Source organism: Equus caballus, chromosome 8 (assembly GCF_041296265.1).
Source record: "Equus caballus isolate H_3958 breed thoroughbred chromosome 8, TB-T2T, whole genome shotgun sequence".
Classification (NCBI taxonomy): Eukaryota; Metazoa; Chordata; class Mammalia; order Perissodactyla; family Equidae; genus Equus; species Equus caballus.
The window spans coordinates 62,368,955-62,391,013 of NC_091691.1; the positions used below are offsets into that span (position 1 = coordinate 62,368,955).

The 22,059-nt window shown below is 33.1% G+C and overlaps 1 protein-coding gene across 6 annotated transcripts in view; it reads right to left on the reverse strand.

Moving 5' to 3' along the window:
- Positions 1-22,059, reverse strand: part of CCDC178 (coiled-coil domain containing 178) — a 394,601-nt gene that overhangs the window by 305,166 nt on the left and 67,376 nt on the right. For all 6 annotated transcript variants that reach the window (XM_023647620.2, XM_023647619.2, XM_023647621.2 and 3 more), the window contains 4 exons: positions 21,040-21,062; positions 13,987-14,072; positions 11,314-11,514; positions 3,527-3,747 (listed from right to left, as the gene is read on the reverse strand). In XM_023647620.2, coding sequence (XP_023503388.1) covers positions 3,527-3,747; positions 11,314-11,514; positions 13,987-14,072; positions 21,040-21,062 — 531 coding nt within the window. The remainder of the gene's footprint in view (positions 1-3,526; positions 3,748-11,313; positions 11,515-13,986; positions 14,073-21,039; positions 21,063-22,059) is intronic.

Genomic DNA, 22,059 nt, shown 5'->3' on the forward strand with positions numbered 1-22,059 from the left:
CTCAGTGACAATCTTCCTCAAGCAAAAAGAGGAAGATGGGCAACAGATGTTAGCTCAGGGCCAAACTTCCTCACACACACACACACACACACACACAAAGGTATAGGTTGGCAGAATGGGTAAAAAAACAAGACCCATATATGTGCTACATACAAGAGACACACTTCAGACCTAAAGACACTCACAAACTGAAAGTGAAGGGGTAGAAAAAGATATTCTGAAGAGAAATTTGGGGTATCAATACTTATACCAGACAAAACATAGACTTTGAAACAAAGCCATAACAACAGACAGAAAAGGGCATTACATAATGATAAAGGGAAAAATTCAACACAAGGACATAACACTCATAACTATCTATGTGACCAACATAGGAGCACCTAAATAAATAAAGCAAATACTAACAGATGTAAAAGAAGAAATTGACAGTAAAATAATAATTGTGGGAGACTTAACACTCCACTAACATCAATGGATAGGTCAATAAGGAAACATTTGCCTTCAATGACACATTAGACTAAAGGCACTTAGTAGATATATACAGAACGTTCTATCCAATACCTGCAGAACACACATTCTTTTCAAATCCACATGCAAAATTCTCCAAGATAGATCACACAGTAGGCCACAAAACAAGTCTCAATAAATTTAAGAAGACTGAAATAATACCAAGCATCTTTTCTAACCACAGCAATATGAAAATAGAAATCAACTACAAGAAGAAAACTGGAAAAGCCACAAATAAGTGGAGATTAAACAAAATGCTGCTGAACAACTACTGGATCAATAAAGAAATCAAAAGAGAAATCAAAGAATCAAAAAATACATGGAGACAAATGAAAATATGCCCAAATTTATGGGATACAGTTAAAGTGGTACTAAGACAATACAGGCCCACCTTAAAAAAACAAGAAAAATTGTAAACAAACTATCTAAAAATACAGCTAAAAAAACTAGAAAAAGAACAAATGAAGCCCCAAATCAATAGAAGGAAGGAAATAATAAAAATCAGAGTAGAAATAAATGAAACAGAAATTAAAAAGACAACAGAAAAGATCAATGAAACTAAGGGCTGATTCTTTGAAAAGATGAAATTGGCAAACCTGTAGCTAGACTCATCAAGAAGAAAAAGGAGAGTAGTCTCAAATAAATAAAATCAGAAACAAAAGAGGAGAAATTATAATGGACACAACAGAAACACACAGGATTATAAGAGAATACTACAAAAAGCTATATGCCAATGAATTGGATAATCTAGAGGAAATGGATAAATTCTCATAATCATATAACCTTCCAAAACTGAATCAAGAAGAAATAGAGAATCTGAATAGACTGATTACTAGTAAGGAAATCAAAACAGTAATAAAAAACCTCCTAAAAAAAAAAAGTCTTGGACCAGACAGCTTCCCTGGTAAATTCTACCAAACATTCAAAGAAAATTTAATGCCTATCCTTCTCAAATTCTTCCAAAAAATTGAAGAAGAGGGGACAACAACCCAATTAAAAAATGGGCAAAAGATCTGAACAGACATTTTTCCAAAGAAGATATACGGATAATCAACAGGCCCATGAAAAAAAGTTCAACATCACTAATTATTAGGGAAATGTAAATCAAAACTACAATGAGGTATCACCTCATGCCTATCAGAACGGCTATTATTAAAAGGAGAAGAAATAATAAGCGTTGGAGAGGATGTGGAGAAAAGGGAACGCTTATACACTGTTGGTGAGAATGCAAACTGGTGCAGCCACCATGAAAAAAAGGATGAAGATTCCTCAAAAAATTAAGAACGGAACTACCATATAGGCCAGCTATTCCACTTCTGGATGTTATCCAAAGAATATGAAAACACTAATTCAAAAAGGTATTTGCACCCCTATGTTCATTGCAGCATTATTCACAATAGCCAAGACTTGGAAACAACCTAAGTGCCTGTCAAGGGATGAATGGATAAAGAACATGAAGTATATACATACAACGGAATACTACTCAGCCATAAGAAAATATTGCGTTTATCTTTTTGTGACAACATGGATGGAACTTGAGGGCCTTATGCTAAGTGAAATAAGTCAGAGGGAAAAAGCCAAATACCATATGATTTCACTCATATGTGGAAGAGAAAAAAACAACAAACAAACACATTGACATAGAGAATAGATTGGTGGTTACCAAGGGGAAGGTGGGAGGGAGGAGGGCAAAAGGATTAAAAGGGCACATCCATACAGTGACAGACAGTAATTAGACTTTGGGTGGCGAACATGATCTAGTCTACACAGAAATCAGAGTATAATGCTGTATACATGAAACTTATATAATGTTATAAACCAATGTTACCTCAATAAAAACAATACATCAACTAAAAAAATGAATCATGATTAACTTAAAACACTTGGTTTATCAGAATACATCACGGTATAAGATTTGAGAAAACAAAAGCCCCATCACAACTAACACTGAATATCACTAGACCATCCTTTCCTTGCCATGTTATGCAGCACAACTACTGATCAATTAACTATTTATTCAACTATTTATCCATCATTCAAAAACATTTACCTGACCCTTATTGTGTGCCAAGTAATCTGTTAGTCGGGTTTGAGAATATTTGGCATTATCATAAAATACTTTTAATATAGATATATAAAGGATACATACACATACTATGTACTCTGTGCCTATGTATGTCACATACTCACAGCGTGCAACTGGGAAGAACAGTTTTATAATCAGAAAACATCAGGTTAAATATATGTCTGTAACAGTTAGAATTTTTGATTTCCAGCAATAGTAATTGCTCCTTGCTAACTCATTCAAAAGGAAATTTATTATGAGAACATCAGTACCAGAGAATCCGATCTGGAATTTGAAAGGTCAAGACCTGCCTTACTTTCAAAAAATTTTTAAATGCTATGTATTGTGCATAAATACCTATATATGTATAAAAAGAAACAAGTTTTTCATAGAAACAAAATTTCATTATAAGGTTGTCTTTGAAGGGAGGAAAATGGAACTGTTGAGGGGAGTACAGGAGACATTTAAAGACTTAATTTATTTCTTTTAAAATGATCAAAAGTAAACATGTTCCTTTAGTGGCAGGTAGAAATAATTCATTTTTCTATAATATAATCCTACAGTAGGAGAGTCAAATGTTAATGAATCACTAAAAAGACTACACTTTATTTCATCAACAATGAAATTGATTAATATATTCTACTTGCATTCTCCCTGTTTGATTTACAACTTCAAAAGCTAACACATTGTTTTAAATCTCCAAAATGTTACTGGTAGGTTGACTAAATATTATGCATACTCCTAAGTATTAAAGTAAGGGAAGGGGACACAGTTTAAATGAATACCAATCAACTGTGTTGTGTACAGTTTAATAATTCCTTTGGGAAATAAAGAGCAGGTCAATTTTCAAAGACAGTGAAACCTTTAAAGATACGTTAATTTCTTATAGTTGAAACATTTTTGTAAAACTAAGTAACAATCTGTAAAATGGTATCCATTCGTTTATTCACTTACCTCAATATTTTTTCTTTTATATTCATTCAGAGCTTCAAGTTCCTGGATCCACTTTGAGTCCAACAGAGGAGCGTGTTCAGTCATGTAGTCTACGTCTGCCTGAAGCTTTGCGTTAGCTTCTTCCCATTTTCCCTTTTGTTCCTCAACTTGTTTTAGTTGTTGAGACTTATCTTCAAGATGCCATCGTAATTCTATAATATCTCTCAAATAGGCCTCATGTTCTAGATGTACAATGATAAGAACAAAAGAAAATCTGATTTTAAAACAAAAGCTCCGGAAGGAAATCTTTTGATAATAATAGAAAAATAAAAAATATTTGTTTCAAAAGTTATTTTTGTGTGTATCTTCCTAAATTTAAAATAAGCTATTTTAGTATTGCATTATAAAATATATTGATTTCTTCATTCATTATTGAAGGGATTAAAATATATATTTTATAAGTTAATAATTAGTTTTATACAAATCCCATTTATTATAATCAATGTCGATACTGGGTTATATATAACCACTCTTTGTAATTCCAAAGTAAGAAAAATCACAAGAGTAGAGGCCTTCCAAAACCACCTAGAAATAAAATGATGAAATAGGAGTTACAAATATCAGAATGGACAAGGCAAAAGTGATTATTGTTTTCTGATGATATAATAATATAGCAAAACAAATAAAAAATCAACCGAAAATTATTACAATTGATAAGATAGCTCATATAAAATTAATACACAAAACAAATATTAATCTTTATAAATCAATTATGTTGAAAATAGAATAATCTCACAACAGCAAAATTAAAACAAACTAAAATGTATAAATCTAGCAATAACCATTTCCATTATTCTCTTTTTTCATTATTCTCTTTCTAATGAGCCAACATCTAGCTTTGCAAATCTTCTGAATTATAAATTTTTATTATCTTACCATTTTGTTATTGATTTCTCCTTCCTTTCTTTGTATTTATTTTGCTTTTATTCTTCTAAATTCTAAACTCATATATTTCAATAATTATGAATCTCTCCTTTTTGATGTAACAAAAGCTACTGATTTCCCTTTAAGCAATGATTTAACTTTTTCTCACATATGTGAAGATAATTTTCATAATACTTTTAATGATTCATTCCTAATGTGTTCTGATTTCTTGAATACGTGCAGTGTTTGACACCATCACTTTCTTACTTTATCCTCACCAGTTAGACAGTAGTATTTTTGTTTTAAAAAGTCAGTCATTATTTTACTAAGTATTACTATTATTATCTCCATCATGGTCTTCTATTAGATATTCCTTATTTCTTCTCATTTTATACTCCATGCTTTTAAATATTTTACTTATATTTTCCTTCTATTTGTGTGGCTGTGATGTATTCCATGCAATTTATTCAAATTTTACAGCTAAATATTACTTTTCTCTTTTTATTCTCATAAACCATTTAACCAACCACTGAGTTAATTTTAAGTAATATATTTTTCATTTCCATTTTTGCTTTCTTTTAAAAATAGTCTCTTAGTCCTTGTTCTTATTTTCAAACTTGTCTCTTTTATTCCTTGAAACATATTAAGCACATTTATTTTATAATCTCATGTGTAATCCAATATCCAAAAACTTTTTGAGTAAAATTCTGCTGTCTGTTTCTACTGATTCACACTCATTGAATCTGGATCTTTGCGTGTTTTACGATATTTGATATTGAGCTACTCCTTATCTTGGAACTTCATCTGAGATAATTCCCTGGTGCCTAGATTGAAGTTTTAGTCTTCCAGAGAAAATCTGTCTTTGCTCCTGCAGATTCCTGGCTTTACTACCAACCCACGGAACTTTTAAATGACATTCTCCATGTAACCATTTTCAGACAACAGACAGCAGAAATTTCACTCACAAACCTATTTAGGTCAGTACGCTACGAATTCTCAAGGAATATTGTTTGTTTTCCTCCATTGACTAAGTGAAACAAGCAACTTTCTTTGCTGTTGAATCTAAGCAACAGGTTTATTCACAATTCACATTTATGCTACGGATGGGGACCTTTCATGTCATGACTTCTAATTAACTTTGTCATTGGGTGAACCTTAGGCTTTATTTCCAGTCTCCTGTACCAAATAGATATATCAAAATGGGGACTTGAGGATATCAGGATTTCAGGGACTCCTTCAAATCTGAATCTGACATTGATGCCTTTGTTGTTGTTACATGCCGTCAAGTTGGCTCTAACTCCTGGCAACCCTATGAATGAGTGGTATCCACAATGTCCTGTCCTCAACAGCCCTACTCAGCTTCTGTAGACTCATGCCAATGGGCTTCCTTTGTGGAGTCAATCCATCTCATATTTGGTCTTCCTCTTTTCCTGCTGCCTTCTACCTTTCCCAGCATTATCGTCTTTTCCAAAGAATCCTGCCTTCTCATGATGCGCCCAAAGTAGGACAGCCTCAGTATTATCATTTTTGCCTCCAGCAATAGTTCAGACTTAATTGATGCCTGCTTATTGCCAAAAAACCCCATTCCACACTTAAATGTTAGTCTCAGGGCATTTCTTAATTTATTGAAAGCTTGCCAGGGTATTTTACATGATTTGTGAAAATCAAAATACATGACACAACTTGACAATTGGAAAAAGACCTTTGATATCCTTTGTTTCTTCTCTGATTTCATAGTAGAAATCATACTTGGGGATTTAATACCCTACTGTCAACAACTCAATGAACAACTATGCAGAAAATCAGAGACGGAAGACTTGAACAGCATTATCAAACAACTGGACCTAATTGATATTTATAGACACTCTACCCAACAATAGCAGAATATACATCAATTTTGACCACACGCAGAACATTCTCCAGATAGATAAAATGCTAGGCAATTTTTAGCGTAAATAATTTTAATATGATTGAAAGAATTAAAAAATTTTTCTAAGCAGAAAAAAATTACATTAGAAATCAACAGAAAGAAATTTGTGAAGATCTCAAAATATTTACAAACTAAACAGCAACTTCTAAATAAATTATGGGCCCAAAAATAATCACTAGAGAATTTACAAAATATTTTTCAACTAAGTACAAAAGAACTCACAGCATATGAACATTTATGAAAAGCAACAAGTACAGGAAATTCATAGCTTTTAAATGCCTATTCCAGAAAAGAAGAAAAGTATCAAGTAAATAATCAAAGCTTTCATTTCATGAAAAGAGACATAGTGGGTTAAATTATTCCCAAAGCAAGCAAGAGAAAGGAACTCAGAAAAGAAATTGATTATACCAAAGCTGGAAAACAATGAAGAAAAGTAAAATTGACTTTTTTAAAAGATCAACAAAATTGACAAAACTTTTGGCAGACTAACCAAGAAAAAAAGAGAAAGTAGAAATTACTAAAATCAAGAATGAAAAAAATGTCATCTCTATTGCTATTAGAGAAATTAAAGTAATTATAAGAGAATATTATGAATTAGTTTATGCTGACAAATGAGACAAGTGAAATGACATGGACAAATTCTTCAGAAGACACAAATTATCAAACCTGACTCTAGAAGAAATAGAAAACAGGAGAAATCTAAAACCAGTAAAGAAACTGAATTAGCTATTAAGAATATGCTGACAGCTTTGGACCTAAACAAATGCACATGGATAGAAAACTCATTAACTGGGACCTGGATAGAAAAACAATGACCTAAAGGAAATAAAAATCCCAAACTTGAAATATATGAATATTTAGGGATTAAAACTTTAGCTAAGAAATTAATATGATAACTGGTCTAGAACCAGTAAAACCCATAGGATCCTAGTAGAGTCAAAAAAGCAGCCAAAAGGGGCTGGCCCCGTGGCCGAGTGGTTAAGTTCGCGTGCTCTGCTGCAGGCGGCCCAGTGTTTCGTTGGTTCGAATCCTGGGTGCGGACATGGCACTGCTCATCAAACCACAGTGAGGGGCGTCCCACATGCCGCAACTAGAAGGACCCACAACGAAGAATATACAACTATGTACTGGGGGGCTTTGGGGAGAAAAAGGAAAAATATAAAATCTTTAAAAAAAAAAAAAGCAGCCAAAGGTTTACTGATTTCTATAGAAAATAATAACAAATGAAGATGAGATCACTATAAAATGTGTAGAAACCATAGTAAAAACAACTCAATATCAGGGAGGGTCATCTGAAGCAAGATAAGAGAGATTCACTTGTTGTTTACTATCTTCCCCCTTGGGATAGAAATATGTTCTTGTCACATAGATTCTTGGTTTGGACGTGTCACTTATTTTGACTTGAGAATATGAGTAAAAGTGAAAGTATGCCAGTCTCTAGCTAACACCTTGAGGGGCATCCTATGTTTCGACTCACTCTTTTGTACTTTTGTCATTTGCCGTGTGAAAACCATACCCCTGGGAGGTGCTCGCCAAAGAGGATAAGAGACACATGAAGCCAACCTGAACCCAACAGTCTTGAGCCAAGCCCATTGGATCTGCAGCCTCCCTAGCCCACCCACAGACTCATGAGTGAAAAAAAAATGCTAGTGTAAGCCATTGAGTTCCAAGATGATTTGTTACAAAGCATTATTGTAGTAATGACTGATTAATTCACATAACAAAACAATGTAAAACAAAACAAAATTAGAAGATTTAACATTCTATTAATTCCTGAGATCTTCCTCCATAGTAAAGGTACTCTTTCAGCATTTATATGGGACCCAATTATCTTCACACTTCATCCTTTCTGAAAGGTCAAGTCCAAAACACTCTCCCACACTTATTTTCACCAGTCTTACATTCATGTTCTTTCCAACTCCTTGACCACTATTCCATCCCTTTTGCCACTTTTCATCTATACTTCAGGCCATTTCTCCTTCAAAGTGATTTGCCCTTATCTCTCCCATATTAAGATTGTAATACAGCAGCTCCCCAAATTAGGTCAACATACCATTCAAATCCATTCATAAACCATGGCTGTGATTTTTTTTCTGTTCCGTTATATGGTCATAGGGAAGGGCCCATGGAGCCATAAATGTACATTAAGGGAAAGACAGGGTATCTACAGAAGCAGGCACAATGGGAATACCAGGGGAATCTGAGTCAGTTTATTTGAGCCTTCAGATGCTTATGTAACATATGTACTGTTTTATTTTATAAGGAAACATCGCTATGCACATCCAATTTTATACTTTGTAGGATCATATAGCAGCCTGTTCACGATGAAAAACTTATTTCTGGTTATCTTTTTTAGTAGGGAAAGAAGAAGCATTGGTTAGATGATTGGCTGCCTATTGGGTGCAAAGGGCTGTCATTTTTGGGAGGGGGATGCAGAGCCTAAGCAGAAAGGAAGGTAGCCAGGGGTATAAATATCCCAGCCTCATTCTTCTCCATTATTTCCCATGGTCCCTTGCCACTGATTCCCATTGGTTGAACCCAGCAGAAAGAGAAAGTGCAAAACGTATCTTTGATGCTGCCTGTTATGAATCAGCCTCATGGGCCACAAAACAAAAGATACAAGAGTGGTTAGGGGGTGGATAGATCTGGACAAGTAACCATAAGATATCTAGAAAGAAGTGAATTTCCTTAATTTTAGCTAAAAAAAATTTTCTAAACTTCTACATACGACATACTTAATATTAAGGCTGTTAATGAGATTAAAAGTTTTTCCTGTCACATATGGTAGAGATTTTTGACAATCTAAAGATTCTAAAAATATATAATTCTATAATTTGTAAAGAAATTCATGAAATTTAGAGATTGTATGCTAAATATATCAATATAATGGCAGTATATTCCTGAAAGCACATTACTTTTCAAGAATATGTTACAAAAAGAAGGCATTTAAGTTAAGAAATATATAGTAATAATGAATTTAAATTTCAGTGCATGCGTTAGCTATTTAAATTAAAGCAGATGAACATAAATTTCAGTTAAGTAGAGTCTTAATAGTATTGAATAAAAGACAACCCAAGCAATAAATTATCACTAATTATAAGACTGTATTCCATCATTCAAAATGCATTTATTAGGCACCTAGAATGTGCATGCACATATCTCAATTTAATTTTTGGTAATTCCTTACGTAGAACTCCACTTAGACCCAAAACTATAATATCTAAGCACTCTTATAAAGGGTATATGAAATTATATACAGATTGATCACTAAAAATTCAATAAAATCAGCCCTCAACATTGACTTTTCTATTACTACTGACAAGGAAGGGCCTCCCAAACAGTCAGGAAAATTGCCGATGACTCCTTGTGGATGTGAATACGAATCTGCTCAAGAATCTGCTGGGATCCAGAATCTCCCAGGATGCCTATTCTGACCCTATTGTAGCCTCAATTGTCTCAAAACACAAATATATATGCATGTATGTATTTACAAATTACATACCTATGCTACTGTATCAGTGGAGTATGTACATCATAAACTATATTCAAAAACCTTGTGAATCAGAACTCACTCCAAGCCTGAATTATTTATTTTTATAAACAGCTGTAGACACCAAATATTTTAGAAAAAACATTACTTTAAAGTGTTGGTAGAAAAAGGTCTAGTCTTACCTGAGTTCAGAGTGATTTTTGCATAATTTTTACAGCTAACTCTTTCATAAAGGGTAACAAAGAGCATAGACAAAGGCTGGATTAAATTCATTCCCAGCCTAGGCTCTGGGCTCATCCCTGCTTCCAGAGTTTTGCTCCAGAAAGGAGCAGACAAATGGAGAGTTCAAGCTGTGAGCCCAGTGTTACTTTAAAAGGAGGAAGCAGCCATTGGACCTACATTCAATTTTTTTTTATTAAAATAACATAATTCAGGAACTATCAGATAACTGTATCTTGTCAGATGCAACAAAAAAATTAAAACCCAAATCATCTAGAAAAAAATTAGAAAAAGAATAAAATTTAAAAATATAAATAAGAGTTCTGGTGTTTTCTTGCAACTCCCTGAAATGTGTATACTCCACTTTGGAGACTACAGTTTTTAGAAGACTTAGAATATTATAACAAAGGTGTATGTATGGGTTCAGCTTGACACATAATTTAAATTAATGGCCATTGTCCCAGAGTAATAATTAATAACTCTTCTTTTTCTCTCAAAGGTGTCTTGATTTAAATAGGTTATATGGGCACCCTAATATAACCCATTTATAAAATGCGTGAAGCCCGAATTAAAATTTTTACCCTATGAGAGTGCAAAAACTTCCAGAATCAGGTAGTCAGGCGTGTTTGATAGGCACAGTGTTTGGAGAATAAAAAGTCCAATACCTTTTGATTGTTTGGTACTTTACCACAGGTCCCTGACTCTGAAGTCTAAAAGATAACATTTCCTTATTAAACATTTGTTAACTGCATGACTCTTGGAAACATCTTAAGTTTCATTACCTGCCAAAGTTCCCAAAGAAAACTTACCATTGAATTCTCAAAAGCAGATTCATGTGGTTCCCAAAACATCACTTAGAACTCTTATGATTTCCTAGTTTTAAAAATGTGGCTAATGACATCAACGGGCAATCACTTTAAATTCCTAAATTTCTAGTAACTGAAATACTGTAGTCAGTTACAGGAAATATTTGCCAAATGTTTGCATGCTCCTTGGGTGTCATAAATCTCATGGAGTTTCCAACAAATACCGAGTGACAGCATGTCCGGGTTTGCTCACTGCAGTCCCCGTTTACGTCTGCAAGCTCAGCATTATCACTTACAGCATGTGTCAAAAGTGCACTGGATGCAAAGTAGTATTTTACATTCATTCTAAACAGAGGTAATTTTTTTATTCAGAGCTTCAATTGATTATCCACGCCTCTCAAACAAAGTAAATGGCAATATGAAAAATCCTTATTATTACCTTTCTGCACAGCTAACGGGATTTCTTGAAGTTTCCAGATTGACCAAGAATCAATTTTCATGTTAATCTTTTTCCTTCTTGATCTGTGTCGTTTTAAAGCTTCTTCAGCTTCTGCACGGTCAGTTTCAAGACTTTTAATGAGATGGATGGCCTCTGAGAGCAATGTTTCCATTTCCTGCTTTAATTCTGGACACTTTTCATCTTAAAATAGGAACAGTATTTACATTTGTTAATGAATGAGCCTACAAACCAGGGGGCAGGAACATGGGTACTAGCTGTATCGCTATTCTTTTTACTATATATATATTTAATAAAAGAATTTTAGAAAAATGAATTAGCCTTTTAAAGACAGTTTTATTATAATACAGTCATATTGATTATAACCTTTGAAGAAAGATTTTAAACAAATATTTTATAAAGTAATTAGAATAGCTAAATCTCAACCAATATCTTCATGCATAATATAATTTTATCTGAAGGAAAAAAATATGTTCTATTCAGAAGCTGTGTTATAGAGTTTTATTTTTAAATTATGCTTGTGTTTCCCTCCCATTCTATGAGAAAAGCAAATCATAATGATTGCATCAGATAAATATTGAAAAATCCTCAGATGATTCCTAGAAAGAAGATACAAAGGATTGTGTCTTATCGGAAAATAACATCCCTAGTTAGCCTTGCTTGAAATTCATTGTTGTTTCCAGATGCTATTTATTCAGTTATAATACAAATTAACTCCTTTATTGAGAGATATTTGTGATTCCTGGTTCACAGATCTGGAATGATATGGTTTAATGTTAACAAAATGATTAACATGGGTATTCATTCATCTATTTATGCAAAAACGGGGAGTGAGCACCTTATGTTGTAGGCAATGTGCTTTCTCCCTGGAGATAGATCAGTAAGGAAGACCGATATGGGCCCCACCACGGTTAGACTTGTAAACCGACTTTTGCCAAAATGTAACACGACAAGAAGACACAAACAAACACAGGGTCAAGAAAGGTAAAACCCCCAAAGAGCTGAGGCTGGAGGAAAAACAGCAAAACTGGATCAAGAAGAAAGACAACTGAAAGACCTTTGTTTTGTTTTGCCTTTGGACAGTAAAGACAATGACTTTCTGCTAGAAGCTAAGTATTACATAATGGTTAAAAGAGCAAGCTTAGCTGTCGCATACTTTGGTCAAAGAAATTCAGTATGTTGCCTGAAAAGAATTCTTAAGAAACAGGTTTCCCTATTGTAATGCATAAAAATTATCTTTTTCTGGTTTGGTCCTTTATTTGGTCTCTGATTATTTGGTCTATTGTCTTCTTTTATTCAAATTCCACCACATCCTGAACACTTCATATTCTTAATTGTCTGTTTCTTAATGACACGCACATATTGAACATGCTGTTCTCCAGCTAACTTATGTTCCATTCAATTTATATAACAAGATCTCAGTCTGGAACACACAATGAAGTCAATACCACTTAAAATTAAAGCACTTCTGATTGGATATACATGTGTTTTAACAAAGATATCCATTATGTTCGTACGAGACTTCTTTTATACTGTTTCTATGATAGGATTCTAAAATAAACGCTGTGTATATAATTTGGGGGGCCTCCAATTCATTGTATTTAATATCTCTCTCGATTTTTTTCCAGAATACCATCTCAATTAGTTTTACCGTTTCACACTAAGTCAGCAACCACTTTCAAATTTTTTTAGCATAAATACTTAATTACAATAAATTTTCCTCATCCTGATACTGTCTTGTATTTTAGAGTCAAATGTATATATTTATAATAAACATAATTGTAGTTAATGTAACTGTTATTGTGCCCATTAATATATTAATTTTTTCTTCTGGCATTTATCTGAAAAATTAAGAAGTAATGAATGAGGTTTTCTTCTTCCTTGTAGACATAAATTGTGAAAAGGACAATAAAAACAGAGCCTCACTATGAATGACAACTTTGAATAACAAAATATTCATGCTTTCAAAAAGTCTTGAGTTTATTAGTTATCTTTCACTAAAGGAAGGTGTTTAACAAATTTTTGTGGCGAGGAGAGGAGAAGGTGTTTAACATAACATCAAGAATATATTCAAATGCGGTGAGGTAATTTTAACACAAATTTTATACCAGTATATAAATTAGCTTACATTTTGTAAATTGTGACAAGAATACTAATCTTTCTTTATATATCTGGTAGAGCTATGATGTCCAATATTGTAGCCATGAACCACATGTCACTATTTACATTTAAATGTAAGTTAAAGTTAAACTTTAAAAGTTAAACTCCTCATTCTCATTTGCCACATTTTAAGTACTCAATAGCTGTATGTGGCTAGTAGCTAGTGCATCAGACAGTGCAGATACAGAACACTTTGATTATCACAGAAAGTTCTACTGGACAGAACTGAACAATAGTTAGCTTTTTGAGAGGTAGGTAGGGATCATTATATAGTCAGGACCTAGAGAAGCACATGGCGTATAACAGAGATTAATAAAAACTCATTGAATAAATGTTTAACCAAATAATATAGACGGTTCTTTCCTCTATTAGACACTCATAAGCATTATAAAACTATTTAATGTAATTACTGTGAAAATTAGAAATATATTATATGAAAAGTCAATGAGTTTTTAAATACAATTACACTTGTCTAAGTATGAGGTACAACTCTACCTCTCTCTTCTTCTGGTTTGACTTCTTTCGCTGGTGTAACAATACCCCAGTCTTGTCTCAGGTCTTTTGTGGAAGCAGCGCTGCTCCTGTGTAACGGGAAAGAAGAAACCAATCAATAACGGAGGACCATACTTAAAGTTAGTAAAACAAATTTTAGGTGATGCTCTTACATTGAATTTTAAATGTTTGTGGTGAAGCTTACTATATATGTTAATTCTACTATATAGGAGATTAATATAGCAAAATTCTAATAGGTAAAGAGCTTTATATTTTATGGTAAATTAATAGAAATTTAAAATTTGTTACCAATGACCTAAAAATTTCTGAGAGGATATTAAAGCAATATTTTTTTTTAAATAAAAGTGGTCATTCCTAGAGAGCTTTGCCACCAGAAAAACAAAGTTTATTGAAAATAATTTGAATGAGCTATTGCTCTAATTTCAGTTTAGCAGTTTCGGGAAACCAAAATAAATTAAGAGGGGCAAAATACTATTTCAGATTTGAAGTTAATAAAGTTTTAGAAAAATGTCCAAATTAAAACGTTATTTATTTTCTAAAGAATCTTTCTAGCTAAAGTTCTTTATGTTGAATCATGAAATAGTTTTCATTATTTCTCTAGTCCAATTCTTGAATCCTACACTGATTTCTACTGAATTTAAAAAGAATTATTTTTCCTCTGATAAAAGTTATAAGAAAATCAGCATCAACAACAAAACAGGGAGTTTCATTTTTATTAAATTTTATTATGTTTTCTTATTAAAGAAGAGTTACAAATTACAAATTAAAGAAAGTTGTATACACACCAAAAATCATAAAAAATATAAAATAATCCACATTAATTCACTCTTTTCAGATACAACATAAAATTCTAGTGATATTTCAATTTTTATAAAATTAAGGTCATAAAATTTTGTGCTGCTTTAGTTACATGACTTTGTTTCCTTTGTATTTGACTACCATTTGATATTGCCATTTAATATTTCATATTATTTGTCTAATTGCTATTCTACAACTTAGGTAAGCCTATCTATTCTGAGGTGAGGGAAATAATCATATTTTCTTCCTTTAGTTTTAATTGCATTATTAAATATTTTTGTTGAATAATGTAATGTATTTTTTCTTGTTTGCTTTTAAAAAGAGAAAACTAATTTTCCCAGCATCTATTGTGAAATAATGCTCTCCCCGCTGACTTGTAATGTCAATTACATGATATAGTAAATTATTATACATAATTAGATCTATTTTTGTGTATTGTACTCTAAAACTCAGTTAACTTTTGGACCAGTATAATTCTGTTTTAATTGTTATATTTTTTTATTGAGGCAAAAGTCACATAACATAAAATTAACGATTTGGAACTGTAAACTTTAATGGCATTGAGTATGCTCAATGTTGTACACTCATCATCCCCAGCTAGTTCCAAATATTTTCATCATCTCAAAAGAACATCCTCCATTTATTAAGTAATCTCTCTCCTTTCCCTCTCCTACTAGCCGCTGGTAACAACTAATTTGCTTCCTATCTCTGTGGAATTACCTACTATGGATATGTCATATGAATGGAATCATACAATAACGATCTTTTGCGTCTCACTTCCTTAACTTAGCATAATAGTTTAGAAGCTTATCTATGTTGTAGCATGTATCAGAACTTCATTACTTTTTATGGTTGAATAATATTCCATTGGATAGATAAACCACACTTTGTCTATTAGTCGTTTGAAGGAATGAGGTTGTTTCCACCTTTGGGCTATTATGAATACTGAAAATATGAACATTTGTATACAAGTTTTTCCTTGAACATCTGTTTTGAAATCTTTTGGGACCAGCCCAGTGGTGTAGTGGTTAAGTTCTTGCACTCCACTTTGGCAGCCTGGTGTTTGCGGGTTCGGATCCCAGGCACAGACCTAGTACCACTCATCAAACCACACTGTGGTGGCATTGAGGATAAAATAGAAGAAGAATGGCACAGACGTTAGCTCAGTGAGAATCTTCCTCAAGCAAAAAGAGGAAGATTGGCAACAGATGTTAGCTCAGGGCCAATCTTCCTTACAAAAAAAAACCCAACAACAACAAAGAAGTGTTTCATGTATATCCTTTGAAGTGGAATTTCTAGGTCATATGATAATCCTAGGTTTAACTTTTTGAGGAATCACCAAACTGTTTTTCACAGTAGCTGAACAATTTCGCATTTCCACTAGCAATGTATGAGGGTTCCAATGTTGAATAAAAGTGGCAAGATTGGTCATCTTATCTCATTCCTGATCCTAGGTTGAAAACTTTCAGTCTTCACTGCTTACTATAATGTCAGTCAAGGGTATTTCATAAGTGTCTTTTATCACATTTTGGAAGTTCCCTTTCAAGCCTAGTTTTTTGAGTGTTTTCCATTATGAAAAGGTGTTAGATTTTGCCACATGCTTTCCACAAAAATTGAGATGTTCACATAGGTTTCTTCCCTTCATTTTATTCCTGCAATGTGTCACATTATTGGTTTATGTATGTTGAACCACCCTTACATTTTTGGGACAAATCTTACTTGGTCATGATATATAATTCTATTAATATGTTTCTGGATTCAGGTTGCTAGTATTTTGTTGAGGATTTGTGTATCTATATTCATACAGTCATTGGTCTACATTTTCTTTTCTTGTGGTGTCTTTATCTGGCCTTAGTATCAGGGTAATGCTGCCCTCATAGAATGAGTTAGGAAGTGTTCCCTTCTCTTCTACTTTTAGAAAGAATTTTAGAAGGATTGGTATTAATCCTTATTTAAATGTTTAGTAGGATTCACCAGTGAAGATATCTAGTCTTGGGTTTTTCTTCGTTCGGAGATATTTGATTACTGATTCAATCTCTTTAATTGTTACAGATCTGTTTAGATTTTCTAATTCTTCCTGAGTCTGTTTTAGTAGTTAACGTGTTTATAGGAATTTGTCTATTTCATCTTGGTTTTCTAATTTGTTGGCATACAACTGTTCATAGTATTATCTTATAATCCTTTTTATTTCTGTAAGGTATGTAGTAGTGTCCCCAATTTTTTAAATGATTTTAGTAATTTGAGTCTTCTCTTTTTTTTGTCAGTCTAGCTAAAGATTTATGAATTTAGTCAATCTTTTCAAAGAAACAACTTTTGTTGATTCATTGATTCCATTTATTGTTTTTTTACTCTTTATTTCACTTATCTCTGCTCTAATCTTTATTATTTCTTTTCTTTTGCTAGTTTTAGCACACTCATTATTTTCTAGTTCTGTAAGGTATGAAGTTAAGTTACTGGATATGGGATCTTATTTTTTACGTAAGCATTATGGCTATAAATTTCCCTCTGAGAACTTCTTTTGCTGCATTCCATAAGTTTTGGCACATTGTATTTCCATTTCATTTATCTCAAAGTATGTTCTAATTTCTCCTATGATTACTGCTTTGACTCATTGGGTTTTATTAAATTGTATTGTTTAATTTCTACATATTCATATGAATTTTCTAGGCTTCCTTCTGTTGTTGATTTTTAATTTCATTCCACTGGTCAGAGAAGACACTTTGTATGATTTCAATCTTTTTAATTTTATTGATATTTGTTTTGTGGCTTAACATATGCTTTATCCTAAAGAATGTTCCATGTGAATGTGAAAAAAATTTGTTTTCTACTGTTGTTGAGCGGAGTGTACTATATAAGTCAGTTAGGTCTAGATGATTCTAGTGCTGATCAAATCTATTTCCTTATTGATTTTCTTTCTAGTTCTTTTATCCATTATTGAAAGTGGGGGTCCTGAATCCTCAAACTCATATTATAGAATTGTCTATTTCTCCCTTAAATTCTGTCAGTTTATACTTCATGTATTTTGAGGTTACATTGTTTGGTGTGTATATGTTTATAATTTTTATATCTTCTTGAGTGAGTGACCTTTTTATCAAGATACCAAGTATTCTTTGTCTCTTTCAATATGTTTTGATGTAAGGTCTATTTTGTATGATATTAGCTCTCCTTTGGTTACTATTTTCATGGAATATATTTTTCATCCTTTCACTTTCAACCTACTTGTGTCTTTGGATCTCAAGTGAGTCTCTTAGAGACAGCATATAGTTGGATCGTATTTTTATCCATTCTACCACTCTCTACCTTTTAAATAGGACAGTTTAAGCCATTTTCATGTACAATAATTACTGATGAAGAGAGGAGTTACTTGTGCCATTTTGCTACTTGTTTTCTATATTACTTACTTGTTTTTCACTCTTTAATTTCTCCGTGACTGCTTTCTTTTGTCTCTAGTTAATTTTTTTCTAGTGTATTATTTTAGTTTCCCTCTTATTGGATTTCAGTATTTTTCATAGAATTTTTTTTAGTGGTTCCCTGAGGATTATAACAAACATCTTAACTTCATAAACATTAAGTTTGAATTTAAATCATTATAGTTTCAATAGTATTAAAAAATCCTGTTCCTTTACAGCTCTGCTCCCTCCTTTATGTTGTCATTTTCACAAATTTACACATTTATACAGTGTGTACCCATTAATATAGATTTATAATTTTAGTTTCCTCCATTTTTTGAATTATGTAGGAAAATAAAAGAGATACAAAATAAAAATGAAATTATACTGACTTTTTAATTTATCTTTGTAGTTACCTTTCTTGTTGTTCTTTATTTTTTCATATGGCTTCAAGTTACTGTCTAGTGTCCTTTCATTTCTGCCTGAAGGATGACTTTTAGAATTTCTCATAGGACAGCTCTGCTAGTTTTGGGGTTTTTTTGGTTTTGTTTTATTGAGAAACACTGGCCCTAAGCTAACATCTGTGCCAATCTTCCTCTATTTTGTATGTGGATCACTGCCACAGCATGGCTTGATGAGTGGTGTAGGTCTACACCTGGGATCTGAATCTGTGAATCCCAGGCTGCCAAAGCAGAGTGCGTGAACTTAACCACTACACCACTGGGCTGGCCCAGGTCTGCCAGATTTTGAAGACCTGAAGTCCCTCAGTTTTTGTTTATCTGGGAATATCTTAATTTCTCTTTTAGTTTTGAAGGACAACTTTGCAGGATTCAGAATTCTTGTTCAACAGCATTTCTTTCTTCCGGCACTTTAAATATGCACTTCCACTGCCTCTGGCCTCCATAATTTCTGATAAGAAATTGACTGTTAACTTTATTGAGGATGCCTTGTACATGATAAGTCCCTTTTCTCCTGCTACTTTCAAGATACTATCTTTGTCCCAGGCTTTCAACAACTTGACTATAATGTGTCTTGGTGTAGATCTCTGAGTTTGTTCTGCTTGGAGTTCATTGACTTTAGTGGAAGTAAAGATTCATGTCCTTCATCAAACTTGGGCAGTATTCAGCCAATGTTTTTTCTAATACTCTTTCTTCCCTTTTTGCTCTCTCCTGTCATTCTTGGACTCCTATTATGGGTATATCTGTATTCTTGATGGTAACCCTCAGGTCTATTAGGGTCCATTCATTTTTCTTCATTCTTTTGTCTTTCTGCTTCTCAGCCTGATTGATCTTGATTGACTACCTTCAAGTTCACTGATTCTTTCTCTGTCTGCTCAAATCTGTTGGTGAACATCTCTAGTTAGTTTCATTTCAGTTATTGTACTTTTCAGCTTCAGAATGTTTATATGGTTCATTTTTATAATTTATTTCTCTTTATTGATATTTTATATTTGTTGAGACATTAGTCTCCCAGTTTTGTTTTGTTCTTTGTCCATGGTTTCCTCTATCTCTCAAGAATATTGAAGACAGTTGATTTAAAGTCTTTGCCCAATACGTCTAATATTTGGGCTTCCTCAAGGGCCAGTTTTTATTAATTTCTTTTTTTTTTCTTCTTAATAAGACAAACTTTCTTTTTTGCTTTGCCTATCTCATAATTTTTGTAGGAAACTGGATATTTTAAACATGTTAATGTGAAATGGAAATAAGATCACACTCTCTCTATTGGGTTTGTTGTTGATGTTTGTTGTGGGTTGCTGTTATTTAGTGACTTTTCTAAACATTTTTTATAATATCTGTATTCTTTGTCAGTGTCAGTGGCCACTGAAGTAAGTGTTTCATTAGCTTACTGGTGAGCTTGTGTTTTGTTCAAGTTACTTTAAATACCTGAGCCAGAAAAAAGGAAAAAAAATACTCTCCTAATCTTGGCAGATTGGATCTGTGTTGGAGTACTCCTTCAATGCTTATCCAGGCTGTTTACAACTCTGCCTCTACCTTCAATTATTGCCTGTGCAGAGCCTAAAGGTTGGCCAGAGGTGAAAGATTATGGTCTTCTGGATCTTTCCTGAGCATGTGTCCTGCACTGGTCATCTGTGTGGACTTCTTGCTTCTCTACTATATGTGACAGCTTTAAAAAACCTTATTGCCTCGTATCTCTTTTTCTGACCTCATCTTTCCCAGGCATTTTGGTCTGTCTAATGCTTATCCTACCTGTTAATCCACGGCCTCAGACACTGGTGGCAAGTATATGCCTTTAAATGCTTTCAGCAAACACTGCCTGGAAGTAGCTCCAGCTCTGTGTTTGCTCCAATTCAGGCAAAATAAAGACAAGCCTTTATGCCAGTCCTTCAGGGAGTCGTCAGACAAGCTAAAACACTGAACTATAATTGTTTGAGAATAAGGTCCATATTGTTCCCTCCAACCCTAGCAATCTGTACCATAAGTGCAGGCTGCTCCCTCCATGGCCACCACTGGTCTGGAGGCTGGAAAATGGTAAGTGGGCAATTTAAAATGCCACAGTGCTCTCTTAACGCAATGCTGCAGACTCTTTCTTCATTAACTTTTCCTCTATTTGTAAGTTTTAAACTAGATTCCAGATATCTGCAAAAGTTGATTCTGACCCATTTTTGCCAACTTTATAGTTGTTTTTGTGGTGAGATACAGCCCAGGAGATCCCTATTCTGCCATTTTTGATGATGTCCAATTCTTAAATTTTTAAAAAGACATTTCAAATCTATTGTGAAAAATTCAGCTTTCAGATTCTGTTCCTTTTGAAATAAAACGTATCTATAGCAGATTAGTCATCAAAATTTGAACATAAAAAACATCTTAAAAGTATGAAAAGTTCTTACCATTCTTCAAAAGAAGTTTCAATCTGTAAAAATAAAATATCTTTATAAAAATAAAGTTTTAAACATCTTGAAAAACAATAGCAATCTTAACATACACTTTAACTCACTGATAAAACTGTAAATACTCCACTTCACATACCCCATTTTATTTTCTGTCAAATCACACTCTCTGTTGTTTCTAAAGCAGCTATATACTTCTCCTACCTATTCCCACCCTTTTATTATTATTTTCACCTAACTGTTCTCAGCTTTCATCTGTGTTTCTAAATCTTACCTTTTCAACAAGGGTCAGTTCAAATTCCACTTACTCGCCAAAACTTTCCATGCAATCAAAAGTGCACAACATCCATTGAATTTTAATATATTACCAAAGAGTGGTAAATACATAATTACATGTGAGTTCACAATTATTTAGTTTTCTATAGTATTATCTCTATTCTGGACTGTAAACTCTTTGGTACGAGTCATGTTCTACAGATAATATTCTAACAGTACCTTGGGCTATAAGGGGCATAAATTACCAAAACACAAGGAATATATAGTGAGCATGTTATGAGTTTCATAGCTAATCTCCAATTCAAGATGTTAGATTGGGCATACACAATTACTTCTCTTCAATTCTCATATCATATCAAAGTTTCTGGGGGAAAAATAATCGTGTGTCAATAAAAACACTGGAACATATTTTAGAAGATTTCCCAGAAACAGAAAGTAATCAGATGAGACTGATAGCAAAAACAGAGCAAAGAAAAGTATAACTCAGAAGAGACAAATGGAGACCATTTCAGGGGAGGTAAGGCTTCTCTGTGGAGAAAAGGGGAATTCCCACTATGTGAGAATAAACAGTTGATCCCCAAAGTAAATCATTGAAGGGCTGCTTGTGGTGAGATGGGCCAGTCTCATTGCTTTCCATCCCAAGAATCCAGAATACACGGCTGAGATGTCTTCTAACTATTGCCATGAGGAGAACTCTCTAACTTTTACATTTGAGATCTGTCTGAGAATGGAAGCTATGGTTCT